This window comes from Cydia splendana, chromosome 17 (assembly GCF_910591565.1).
Source record: "Cydia splendana chromosome 17, ilCydSple1.2, whole genome shotgun sequence".
In the NCBI taxonomy this organism is placed as follows: domain Eukaryota; kingdom Metazoa; phylum Arthropoda; class Insecta; order Lepidoptera; family Tortricidae; genus Cydia; species Cydia splendana.
The window spans coordinates 3,757,421-3,771,180 of NC_085976.1; the positions used below are offsets into that span (position 1 = coordinate 3,757,421).

General features: G+C 33.8%; 1 protein-coding gene and 1 long non-coding RNA gene across 2 annotated transcripts in view; one reads left to right on the top strand and one right to left on the bottom strand.

Moving 5' to 3' along the window:
- Window positions 1-13,760, top strand: part of LOC134798747 (uncharacterized) — a 399,895-nt gene that overhangs the window by 234,961 nt on the left and 151,174 nt on the right. The window lies entirely within an intron of this gene.
- LOC134798705 (uncharacterized) overlaps window positions 2,769-13,760 on the bottom strand; it is a 30,818-nt gene continuing 19,826 nt past the window's right edge. Inside the window, exons 4-8 of the mRNA XM_063771090.1 lie at window positions 9,088-9,266; window positions 7,458-7,671; window positions 5,060-5,492; window positions 4,509-4,612; window positions 2,769-3,048 (exon numbers count right to left, since the gene is read on the bottom strand). Coding sequence (XP_063627160.1) covers window positions 2,942-3,048; window positions 4,509-4,612; window positions 5,060-5,492; window positions 7,458-7,671; window positions 9,088-9,266 — 1,037 coding nt within the window. The 3' untranslated portion in view covers window positions 2,769-2,941. The remainder of the gene's footprint in view (window positions 3,049-4,508; window positions 4,613-5,059; window positions 5,493-7,457; window positions 7,672-9,087; window positions 9,267-13,760) is intronic.

The following is a 13,760-nucleotide window of genomic DNA, read 5'->3' on the forward strand; positions in this document are numbered from 1 at the left end:
TGTAAATTTCATTTAATATATTGTGTACCTATATTGCAAATCTTTTGTAGTGTAAGGGTTTAGCCCTTACAGTACAAAAGACGACTTAATGGCTAAAAATCATGGCTTTTGAAGTATCTCACAATGCCCCGGCGGAGGGCTTTCAAGGAGAGAAACTTGGATTTGACACTATTAACATAAAAAACGACGCCTTATTTAACAAAACGTGAAATGTAGCATTTCAATACAGTAATTAGTTGATCATGATCGGTGCTTTTAAGCATAAAAAAATTTTCATTAAGCGTTTTTACCAAATTTAAATTAATATTTCACAGGTCAGACTTACTAACATTAAATAACAAATTCATTTATTTATACACATTTTTTTTACTTTTACTTTATTGACACTTAAAATTTCTCTTACTTTTGTAAGTACCTATAAGTGTTTCGTACTGATTAAGTCCCAGTACAGGACTTCAAAGAAAAAAAGACTAATAAACTTCCGCGTACAAAATTTCTCATTCCTCACTCAAGAATTATTTTTGAAATAAGAATCAAAGAATTTCGTAATAACTCTGGAGTGGTGAAAAGAATTTAAAATTGCGATCAGAACGGACTAAGCAAATACATGCAGGAAAAGCTCGTTTGTAAAATAGCGCAAACATTTACAAATCAGTATGGAGATATCAGCCTGACTGTTGATGTTTAATATCAATATACAATAAAAATAATACTTACTTTTTGTCCAAAAAGTAGGGATATCCAAGTTATAAGTAAAATGAAACAATGCATTACTATTTATTTACTTTTCATGCTTATCCAGATTAAACAAATATGATTTCAGTGTGAAAATGCTGTAAAATCTTTGAAGCATGCGTTTTTAGGGTTCCGTACCCAAAGGGTAAAACGGGACACTATTACTAAGACTCCGCTGTCCGTCCGTCCGTCCGTCCGTCCGTCTGTCACCAGGCTGTATCTCACGAACCGTGGTAGCTAGACAGTTGAAATTTTCACAGATTATGTATTTCTGTTGCCGCTATAACAACAAATACTAAGAACAGAATAAAATAAAGATTGACCGAAGTTAAGCAACGTCGGGCGGGGTCAGTACTTGGATGGGTGACCGTTTTTTTTTGCCGTTTTTTGCATTATGGTACGGAACCCTTCGTGCGCGAGTCCGACTCGCACTTGCCCGGTTTTTCTTCACTGCTAATGGTACTCCATCGTGACAGGGAACGAAGTTTTTACATTCACGCAATGAAAATTGATACGATATGGTTTTATATTTGTTAGAAAAATATGATCTTACCAGTTTAAAGTGCTTTTGATTGTGTTTTGTATGAAATGAGGTCAAAAGGCTATTATGATTGGTGTGACAGAGAGCGACCTATATATTTTCACAGTTGTATTGCAAGTTTATTCAAGCTATCAATAACAAAATTGAAAAATTATATTGAAAGTTGCCGACTGACGGCTTCACAATGGCAGCAATCTTAAGCCTCACATTGTTAATAGAAACATCAGCACCAGGGGTTCACGTTTCTTTATTATCAATTGAAGTCAGCTGTATAATTGATTTTCTACGCCGTCGACCCCCTTTTCCATTTTCCTGGAGGTAAAGATTATATTGAAAGCGAGAGCGCGTTATATTTTCAAGACGAGATTTATCTGTTCAAAAGAACCCAGCTACTAGAAATTCTGAACTCGCGAATCACGACTTCGCACATAATTCAAATAATGAAGTTGGGAAATAAAACAAAGCGTGGTATCATTATTCGATTTATTTTATAGATTTTACAGTTATTTAACCTTATTCGCCTTGTTTCTGTTAAAAAAGAGAATTTCAGTGTTGGTTAACATAATTGTGCAACAACATATAAAATACTTGAATTAAAGAGCTAATTAATGGGTTTGCCGTTTATGATCGTTAATAATTCAGATAAGATCTAATCCTTGATCACAATAGTTCAATCGTTTTTAACTGTACACTTACATTAAGTAAATACACGATGAAGTGATTATCTATTTAACCTACAAATATAACATTGAGATATACGCATATGCTCTTATGTTATGTCTTTACATATAAAATAATCTAAGTAGAGAATAAAACCCATTATTTACAGTCTACGTGGTTATATTAACGAGCATATTTTTTCTTATGATAACAAATGATTATATAGCTAATCACAGTTTCTGTAATTTTCAATTAAAAATATAATTATTACGATCAAAGTCAGGTAAACACTTGAATCTTTGACAGTTTGTTATGATAATTTTTAAACATATAGGATTCTGACAAATTGGAACCCCTCCTTTTTTAAGTCGGTTAAAAAATATTATTCATGCAAGTATTGTCCTTTAAAATATGTATTGTGTTTAACAATTCTAATGTACCTTTTACTTGTTTTTGAAACATAATGCAAATAATATAAATGAAAAAATGTAAATATAGATACAATACAAACTTCAACTATTTAATTTAAAAATTAAATTTAATACGTGTTAGGTATAACAAAATAGGTATCGGTATTTCTGAATTGTAGTTAAGATTAATCAAAATTGGATTTAACTTATGTATAAGTAAACTCGTGTGATGATAGGATGTGGCAAGGAAAGTATCCAAACTCTGTTTACAACTGTTCATCTTAATATTTAAATCTATATTTGAAGCACACCGGAATGACTTGATAAGTTAATACAAAGGTAGGTACATTTTATGTGTTTTTAATCTCATCAAACTTCCTGCTACAATTTTGTAATTTGTTGTTTACCTTTATTTAAAATTTTGAAATAAAAAAATAATAATTACAAAGTAATCTTTTATCCGTCCTACTAAACATTACATACAATACTCCGAAAACGCAGTGTAGTATTTTTTTACAATATTCTCTAGTATCACCAATCGTGTACTATTTTTAAAAACAAAGTCTTATATAACAATCTCATAGTAACCACTATTTTAAGTAGCAAATATAAGAATCATTGAAAGATAGATTAGAGAAAGACTTTGCCAGAATAAGGTCCCCTTGTTCCACGTGTCGTGGTGAACGGCCGCTTGGTTTTCACCTGCCAATAGAAAAAAATAATTTAAATATGTACACTAAACACGTAATTTTTTAGATGGAACATAAGAATATACAACGTACACGTGTGTATCTCGTGGTCACCACACATAGGCACTTTTGTACCAGTTTATTCTAGGAACGCGACCATTTATTTTAGTTGGGTCCACGTTTACGACCTGTATTCGTGTTAAATGAAACATATTTACAAAAATAGATTTTAGGGGTGAATTTGGGCCCTGTTGTACGCCGCCGCTGACAATTTGTCCAATGGATAAGTTTAAGTAGATATTCAAAGTATCTGGTGTTGAGGAGACAAATCTATTGTTCTACTTACTAGTACAGATAATTATAAAAGTCATAATTATCGTTTTAAACCACGATTGAAAAGTCTGGACTACTAGCTTCAAATACCTACTAAAAAGATTTAAAGCACTATTAATTACCATTATCCGGATTTATATTACACAATATGAAATCAGATTTGAAGCCGTACGCTTATAATTAAATATCTTCAATCAACCATAATTTTGAACGACTTAAAGTAGATTCATAAAATTTAATTTGATTTAAACCAAGAATTTATAATAACGGTAAATTTGTTTCATTAATTAATATTAACGTCACTGGTGTTATGAATAATGAAACATATAACAAATATTGTTAGGGATACCAACAAATAAGAGCTCACAATTCAGTGATTCACGTGATTTTTCGGAAACGACCATCAGAAAAAACAAACATTACTAATTTAGTAAGGCCTTTTTCTTATATTTAAAACGATATTCCTAAAGAAGACGCTTTTACTGGAACAAGTACTCATTGTTTGTAATAATGAGAGTAAAGTCCTGAATTTCATCGAGGAATATCATAATTTTTGCATTATTTCGATTTTTCTTGTGAAAGCGCTCTTAAAGAAGGTAAAGTAGGTATCTTAGATTTTAATTTAAAAATATTTAGCTATTATTTAAAAGTTATCTGTAATGCACAATGTTATTATTCTGTGCATCCAGTTCAATTAACATGCAACGCTTTATTATCTGTTACCGTTTTAATAGCTTAACCTCATTCACGGTATTCGTTTTATTGCATTATTATCGGGACAAAGGTTGACCAAACATCAATTTGCCAAATGCAAATATTAAAATTATACAATAGTGGTTAATTGACGTTAAATAACATATTTTGCAGCTGCGTTTATTTTACCTTTTGTATGCACTAATACTCATATGTGAGTTCTTTTAGTTAAGGCGAACAGAATGGTATTAACGTTAATTTAAAAAATCCATAGTAATTGCCGTAATTGGCCACTCCAATAGTAAGGTAGAAAGAAACAAGGCAATTGAAGTCCTATGGCTAAGAGTGGCCAATTACTACGGAGCGGCCAATACCTAACTATAGTACACCCTATTTATCCAACTAATAGTACTACTTAAATCAATAATTATGTTTCTCTAAACTTACCAATCAAAACATGAACGTTGATTATAACTTGAGAATGGTTCTGTAAGTGGCACGTGTATGTCCCACTGTCGTTCTGCGACGCCGATGCGACGCTGATTGTGGCACTATAATCAAAGAATAAGTTCAGTTTTGCCTATAAACTACCAACCAACCTTCAACCAGACCACTTCAACTACCAGACGGGTCTTATAAAAATCGAGTTTACAACACATTAAGCGCTCCTCGGGTGTCGGGGGGTCGGTGGTAAAAATATTACGATGACAGACACCAGTAATGAATATTTTATTCTCAATACAAATAATAAAATTTAAATTAATATTTTCGGTTGCAAAATCAATGTGTCCATTTTCGGTTTCGTTTAAATTAAGAATTAATGTAGTATTTTTTTACTGATTAAGGCACGTAACAGTTAACCATTATTTAAAGTTACCTACGTAAAATTTAACGAAAAATGCTTACAATTTCTTCAATGTAGAAATTCGAGAAAATATGTAATATTTTGCTACAGTGCGACAAACCTTTAATGATTAAATCTCCTCTAAATTACCCACCTCATATTCCGCCAGGATACATTCTCATTAAATTCTTTTCCCTGCTTCTTCCAAACCATCCCGTAAATGTTATTCACCACCGTCGGGACAGTCGACGTTATCACAGGGGCTACCGTTGTCTTCAATTCCGGCATATTTTTTGTAGTTTTACTAACACTAACTGTTGAAGTTATCGTTGTGGTCTCCACACTCCAACTTTTGTTCATCATCAAATCTATCCTATTAAAAATTGTGCTCATCTTTGTAGTCATTTCAGTAGTTGTAGTTAAAGGCGTGGTTGTGGTAGGGACAGCCGTAGTTACGGGCGCCTTAGTGGTTAGTGAGGCTACGTATTCATCTGATATGACGCAGGATAACTTTATAGAGCTTCCCGCTTTGTAAAATCTATCCTTCAGTTCATGAGTCTGGTCTCCATTTATCGTTAAAACTGGAGCTGTAATGATAAACAAATATAAGTGTGATGTAAACGAAAGCTTCAAATAAATGATTTTATTTACTAGTAAATGCGAATGTTTGTTGAAATTCCCTAGAAATTGAAACGGCAACAAAAGAATTCCTACGTTTATTTGATCAATCGGTCGCCTGTACAATAAAACATTTCTGCACTAGTTCAATTTGATAGCTTAGTTTAATTTTATTGGTTCTTTGTGTTTGTCCCGCTATATTGTGTAGGTTTAGGTGCTTACTTGTGAATCAATAGTTTAAAATGTTATTGTTTAAAAAATGTCGACGGACTGTATTGTATGGAAAAATCCTAATTCATATTTCTTTTTCAATCACGTATGAATTATACACCTACCGTGATTGACCAATTTGAATATTAATCATAATTATTATTTAAAAAACCATTTTGAAAAGTTCCAGTTCGCAATTTATGGAATTTTTGTTAAAAAAATATTTCGTTTTTATGCATTGACTATTGAATAACACTTCTAGTTAAGCTTTTATTTAGTATAAAAATACGAATACTAAAATGCGTTTGTTTATATTTGTATGACTTTACACCGAAAGGAATAAAGTATAGGTACACCATTTGGTGTTGAAACTCTAGGTCCATGGGGTCCCAGCGCGCATAAGTTGTTCGCAGAAATCGCGAAGCGTCTGGTTGACGTAACTGGTGACCGAAGAGCTGGCGGCTACCTCGCACAACGTATCAGCATTGCGATACAGCGAGGAAATGCCGCCAGCATCCTTGGTACAATGCCTCAAGGGCCTATTTTAGATTTAAGCTAGTTATTAATTTCGTTTAGTAGTACCACTGTATATATATTGTATGTAAATAAATGTTTTCAATCAGTATAGGTATTGTTTAGATTCAGATTGCACCAGCAGCGTCTGCCGATTGCATTACCACACGAAAACTCAAAAGGGTCATTCAAAACACAGCACTCAAAACACAGCTTTTAAAGGATGCGAAACTTATATTATGTAGTTTCAAGTTCAAGTAAATTTTAAGTACCATTGACCGGGGTGACTTTCAAATGCAGGGACGACTTTAAAATTCTAGTTTTTAAGCCATAATATATATTTATGCCAGATTTTTTACAGTAGGTGAATATGAATACTTTTCATGTTTTGTGATCGTCACGAATAAAAATCTTTTATCTTTATCTAATATATAGTAATGTAACTAGTTACGGGAACATTTTCAGTAAATAATGAATAATGGTAATTCTATGGCCGTTTTAAATCTATCAAAGTAACCCCAAATTTTCCAAAGTCACCCCGGTCTACGGTACATTGGTCGATTCAACATTGTTATGGAAATACAGTTATTTTTAGCGTTCTCACATTAAAACTAAATAAAAAATGTGGCCAGTTTGAGACATAGGTACTATTTTCCCTATACAAACTATAAATAATAAAAAAATGTCTTATGTTAAATAATTATATTAATTAACAGCGGCCACAAATGAAAAAATCCCACTTGCTTGCAGTTCAGTATTTTAGACATTTGCGACAGTAATGCAGTCGGCAGCAATGTCGCGCTTCAATACTGTAGCAGTAATCAATTAACCTACGAAATAAAAGATACGGAAAAATTTTGCTAGTTATTAAAACGATAATTTAATAAAAATACCTTTTAAAAGAATTTATTATTTCTTTGAAAAGGCGACATCTTTTTTCTTAAGACGAGATGACGAAGAAGAAAGATTTATGTATTTTCATCATGAGGATTTTACCTTTTTTCCATTGAATCAGGAAAATTGAACTTGAGGAAATATTTAATATAGAAAATATTTTTGCAACTATCACGTTTCCGATTAAAAAAATATATACTTAGCTATAAATTATACTTGAACAAAATTATACCAAACGGGCAAACTTTAACAAAAGTTTTCACGGAATGTAACCGCACAAAGCGTAGTGTGTCACTGTAATAACATGCAATACTTACGCAGAACAGTTAAATTAGCTAATATTGCTTTAGGTGGATGTGTTGATATTTGGCACATATACAGGCCCGCATCAGACCTCTTGACGGGGTTCATGCTGAGCCTCCAATTATTGGGGTACTGGAACTTGACAGCTATCCTATTATCACCGGCGTACGGTGACCTCCCAACGGTGAGCAATTGTGCGGAATCGGTTGTACGCCGCAACCACATTACCTGGACAAATGAGGAAGCAATTAAGGCAATTGATTAAGCTATCAATTTAGTTTGAGCGGGTGTGATTGCATCGCCGCCGGGTAGGGAAGCCTTTCGATCTTTAAAATATTTTTTTAACCTTTGCTTTTAACCATAATTAGATTTATCTTACCGTTAAAGGGAAAACATATTAAAACTTTGTAGAGGTAAAAGATTTCAATCTGAATATACTAGCACTATTCAAAATTGTTTTTCCATTTACTATATCGGGTATAACGTAATTTTCATGAAACCGTAATGAATTTACCATGATATGTTGATGATAGTTGGCAAAATAAAATCAACCAACGAGAATTTGTTAAATGTTATCAAATATAGTAAGGCAATAAAATTATTAAATACATACCTGATCGAAACTTTGATATTTTATATTCTAAATTTATCGTGATCAGAAATACTTTGTACATGGTGTATTTAAGCTTGGTGTAACTTCAGAAACGACTGACATTATGCTGATTAGACCTAACTCATAAATATTTAGCTGTTTTTTTTTGACCTTATGATACTATACTTACACTTAACAGTGTAAGTAACATCAAAATTGTTTCAACAACATACACAAACTTTGTTCCTAAAACTCTGAAACATTCAAAAACTTCGTTCCTTAAACTGTTTAACTTTCAGAATTGTAATTCTGTAACTTAAATTGTTAATGTGTGCGTCGCGTTGTTTACTACGCCTACGGATAGGTTGTATAATATTTATCTTTCGAGATGTGTGTACTTTCGCAATCAAACTTGCTCCACAAACTACACCCCAGTAGGTAAAATATAACTTATTCAAACAAGGTTACTACAACATTACTGATTCGTTCTAGCCAAGAGCACGTAGAAAACCATTTCACATTTTGCAATTCCTGGGAAACAATGTCGGCATTCAATTTACTGTTTACCATACGAAGTCAAATCACGTGGTCCGTACAGGCAGACTGCCCACAAGCAGTAGGTGTCAGGGCTTGCAAGATTTTCTTAGTAGAAATTTGCATTTTCATGCTCGCAAGGAATAGAAATTTAAACTCTTTTGTAGTCCTCAGTTTATGAAAGCTTTGCTTGCTAATTTTCCCGGAAAATTACTCTAATCTGTTATTACATCACATTAGTCAAGAATTTTAAGCACGAATGAGATGACCACTATCACTTTTATGGTTACGTTTTTGTAGAAGATCTTGATGGTGGTTCTTGTTTTTTGGTTTGGTTATATTGCTGCTGTCATTTATACGGATTCAGCATGATTCGTTCCCTTAGAGCATTTAGTAACTGGAGACGCCTTGGCTGTCATTATCTGTACAAAACAGTCTGCCGATTTTTGCGGGGGAGGGCACGCCGATTATTAAATGCTCTAACTTCGTTCCATACAGGGACCTCATAAAACACTTACTGTTTTATCCTTCAGCATGCCAACCCTACAATTTAAAAGGGCCTCGGCCCCCACATGTGCCGTCACTTGCATCGTGCCCTCGGGATCGCCCACGTCGCCCTCAAAGTAGGGGCCCCAGTGGTGCTCGTGATGGTGGTAGCCCTGATATTGTCCATAGTGACGGGAGTCTTCTAATTTACCTGTGGGAAAAAAAGATTATTTAGTATGAACAAGCCAAATAGAAAAATGATTTGCAGATAGTTAAAATCATCACATGCAGTTTATGACAAGGGCGAGTCCGACTTGTCAATTAAATAACAACCCTAAAGAACACAAAAAATGATTTGAATAATTTAAATCGCCCATTGCTTGAAAAGATTAGCACAAAAATATGGTTTTTTTTTTCCAAAGGCACATTTTTCGTAATAAATAGTTTAAATATTGACAAACCTATAAATAACGATATTATTGTCCACTCCTTCCATCCATCAACTATATTTTCGTAAAATAATTTTAGTACCTTAAGTCAAAATTTTCTGTTGTTCTGCTGCTGTGTTTTATCTCTATCTCTTTAGATGTTGGTGAATCGAGTAAGTAGGTATATACGAATTGGAATAAAAAAATAACAGTACAAATAAGACATTCACCGACTTTAAACGTTCTAAATTGAGATTGCGAAATATTAACGAAAGCTCTATTTATATTTCAGAGCTATACTTATTGTTCCATTTCAATTAGACGCCCTAAAATCGCGACTTAGGTTGAATTTAAAAATATTGGAATTGTGTTTCTCTTCGCTTTTGTGAAAACAAGTTTAAAGAAATGTTTTCTAAAGATGGGTCTTATTTTTGTCTTATTTTTTTTTGTTAAATCAAATACGTGCTATTTGCATTAATTTGGCTCAGTGAATTTCTGATTGAATCAAAGATTTTTAGGTATCTAAGTTATATTTAGTCGTATTGAGATCGGGTTACAACGATTGATGACAAAACCATAGTAAGTTTCAATGCAATTTATCGATTATCCGCCACTCGTGAAAGTGAATAGCACAATCGGAACTAGGTCAAGAAATAAGTTGATATAAAGTAGGGATACATCGAAGATGGATAAATAAAGATGGAAATCTGAAGCATCAGTGGTCATATTTAGTCGAGTGAGTCATATTTAGAACTCTTTCGTGGTGGCAAACATGGGCTTTAAAAAAAGGCCTGACTTCCCTCAAAGCGACGATTCGCACTTTAGGCCGGTACCCAATAAGCCAACTCATTCTCATGCAACTCATTCCAAAATTTGACTGCAAATGATCTATTTTTATTACGGTTTTTGAAATATTTATACAGAACAAACTTTCAAATATTAATAAGATCTTAGATTATCAGAAAATAAATGCAGACAATCATTTTAACTATAATCGTATTTTTTTTTATATTCTCTGTATCTGTCACTTTCCTTCACTTTTATTTCTGTTAATATATGCGGTTATCTTTTTTTATTTATATAATTTCATATCAAAAGTATTATTTTTTTATTTAAATAAATCTCTGGATTTTATGTGAAAGAACCACCATTATTCTAATGGATGAAGCGAGCGCTACATTAAGTTATTAATTCTTTGTTACATTTAAGTTTTAATAAGCATATAAAAATAACGATCTTCCATAACGACCTGTAAAACCTTATCAACCTTAACTTCTGTCGTAAACTGTGCTTAAATTATTGGTTTGAAGAGTCGTATAAAACTTCAATAATTATTGTAGCATAAACTAGCTTTGTGAAATTAATGTACCAATAAAAATGTTCAGAATATTAACAACAAAGTGTTTTAAGGTTTAATTAGTTGTACATTGTTCTGTTCTAATAAGGTTTAAACAGTTGTACATTGTTCTTCTAAATCTTCTCACAGACACAACATTAAATTGAAATATACCTAATTCAAATGTAAAAAAATAATTACTGCTCAAGGACATAATATAGATATTTATCTCACCACATTTTTTTAAATTTTCATCTCCCGCTACATTTAGTAACGTATAGATTAAATTCTCGAGAGCTCGGAATTGCATTTGTAGTGGTTGTACCATTCGCATGGAAAGGAAAATGAGTAAAGTTTTTTCTCAATATTAATAAGATTACATATTCCAAACAAATGGAATAAGGATGTCCTATTTATGATTTTAGTCGCTATCATTTAAATCTTCATCTGAGCTGTCACAAATATTGATAACTAGCTGTGCCCGCGGCTCCGCCCGCGTGGAATTCGGTCTGTGTCAGTAAGCGGCTAATTACTAATCCTAATTTCTCTCCCTCTCCCCTGGAGGCGGAACTTGAAGTAAAGTTGACAGATGGATATGCTAGAGGACTGCAGTCCAGATAAAATATTTTACAATTAGGTACCACTAAATAAAACTACACTCCAAAATCAATAGTTTTTTTCGCCCTTATTCAAATTCGCGAGCGAAAGCGAAGCGGCCTGCCTGGCTAGAGCGCTACTCCCTGTGGTCTTCTTCAGACTCCTGAGGAAGACCACGTGCCCCTTGTAACCTCAATGCGTTGCGAGACTTTCGCGAATGATTGGATTTTTTTCTGGAAAGCATGGTAATGCGTATTAAATGCGAGTCCCAAATCGTTTGACTCCGCAAACGACCAGTGCCGTTTTGATGCCCTAAGCATTTCTAGACCATGGTGCCCCCTCTCCCTAGGGTCATCGAGATTACATTGAATTTTTTTGGTTAGTTGAGTGACGTTCATTGCCGCATTACAGCTGAGAATGGAAATTAGTCACATCATTTTATTACGAAAATTGACAGTGTTGCAGCAGTAATGTTGCAACCGAGTAATGCTGCTGCAGTCGCCATACCTTACAAAGTTATTGAAAACACGAGCGAAGCGAGAGCGAAAATTTTTCGATATAAAAACGCAATTTGATAGACAGTTGTACATTTTTACTTTTAGTATGGAATCAGTCCCATCATTTTATCACGAAAATTGACAGTGTTGCAGCAGTAACGTGGCAACAGAGTAATGCTGCTGCAGTCGCCATACCTTAGATAGTTATTGAAAACGCGAGCGAAGCGAGCGCGAAAATTTTTCGATATAAAAACGCAATTTGATAGACAGTTGTACATTTTTACTTTTAGTATGGAAATCAGTCACATTATTTTATCACGAAAATTGACAGTGCTGCAGCAGTAACGTTGCAACAGAGTAATGCTGCTGCAGTCGCCATACCTTAGAAAGTGATTGAAAACGCGAGCGTAGCGAGCGCGAAAATTTTTCGATATAAAAACGCAATTTGATAGACAGTTGTACTTTTTTACTTCTGGTATGGAAATCAGTCACATCATTTTATCACGAAAATTGACAGTGCTGCAGCAGTTACTGAAAACGCGAGCGAAGCAAGAGCGAACATTTTTCGATATAAAAAACGCAATTTGACTTAGAAAGTTATTGAAAACGCGAGCGTAGCGAGCGCGAAAATTTTTCGATATAAAAACGCAATTTGATAGACAGTTGTACTTTTTTACTTCTGGTATGGAAATCAGTCACATTATTTTATCACGAAAATTGACAGTGTTGCAGCAGTAACGTTGCAACAGAGTAATGCTGCTGCAGTCGCCATACCTTAGAAAGTGATTATATAAAAACGCGAGCGTAGCGAGCGCGAATATTTTTCGATATAAAAACGCAATTTGATAGACAGTTGTACTTTTTTACTTCTGGTATGGAAATCAGTCACATCATTTTATCACGAAAATTGACAGTGCTGCAGCAGTTACTGAAAACGCGAGCGAAGCAAGAGCGAACATTTTTCGATATAAAAAACGCAATTTGACTTAGAAAGTTATTGAAAACGCGAGCGTAGCGAGCGCGAAAATTTTTCGATATAAAAACGCAATTTGTAGACAGTTGTACTTTTTTACTTCTGGTATGGAAATCAGTCACATCATTTTATCACGAAAATTGACAGTGTTGCAGCAGTAATGTTGCAACCGAGTAATGCTGCTGCAGTCGCCATACCTTACAAAGTTATTGAAAACGCGAGCGAAGCGAGAGCGAAAATTTTTCGATATAAAAACGCAATTTGATAGACAGTTGTACATTTTTACTTTTAGTATGGAATCAGTCCCATCATTTTATCACGAAAATTGACAGTGTTGCAGCAGTAACGTGGCAACAGAGTAATGCTGCTGCAGTCGCCATACCTTAGATAGTTATTGAAAACGCGAGCGAAGCGAGCGCGAAAATTTTTCGATGTAAAAACGCAATTTGGTAGACAGTTGTACTTTTTTACTTCTGGTATGGAAATCAGTCACATCATTTTATCACGAAAATTGACAGTGCTGCAGCAGTTACTGAAAACGCGAGCGAAGCAAGAGCGAACATTTTTCGATATAAAAAACGCAATTTGACTTAGAAAGTTATTGAAAACGCAAGCGTAGCGAGCGCGAAAATTTTTCGATATAAAAACGCAATTTGATAGACAGTTGTACTTTTTTACTTCTGGTATGGAAATCAGTCACATTATTTTATCACGAAAATTGACAGTGTTGCAGCAGTAACGTTGCAACAGAGTAATGCTGCTGCAGTCGCCATACCTTAGAAAGTGATTATATAAAAACGCGAGCGTAGCGAGCGCGAATATTTTTCGATATAAAAACGCAATTTGATAGACAGTTGTACTTTTTTACTTCTGG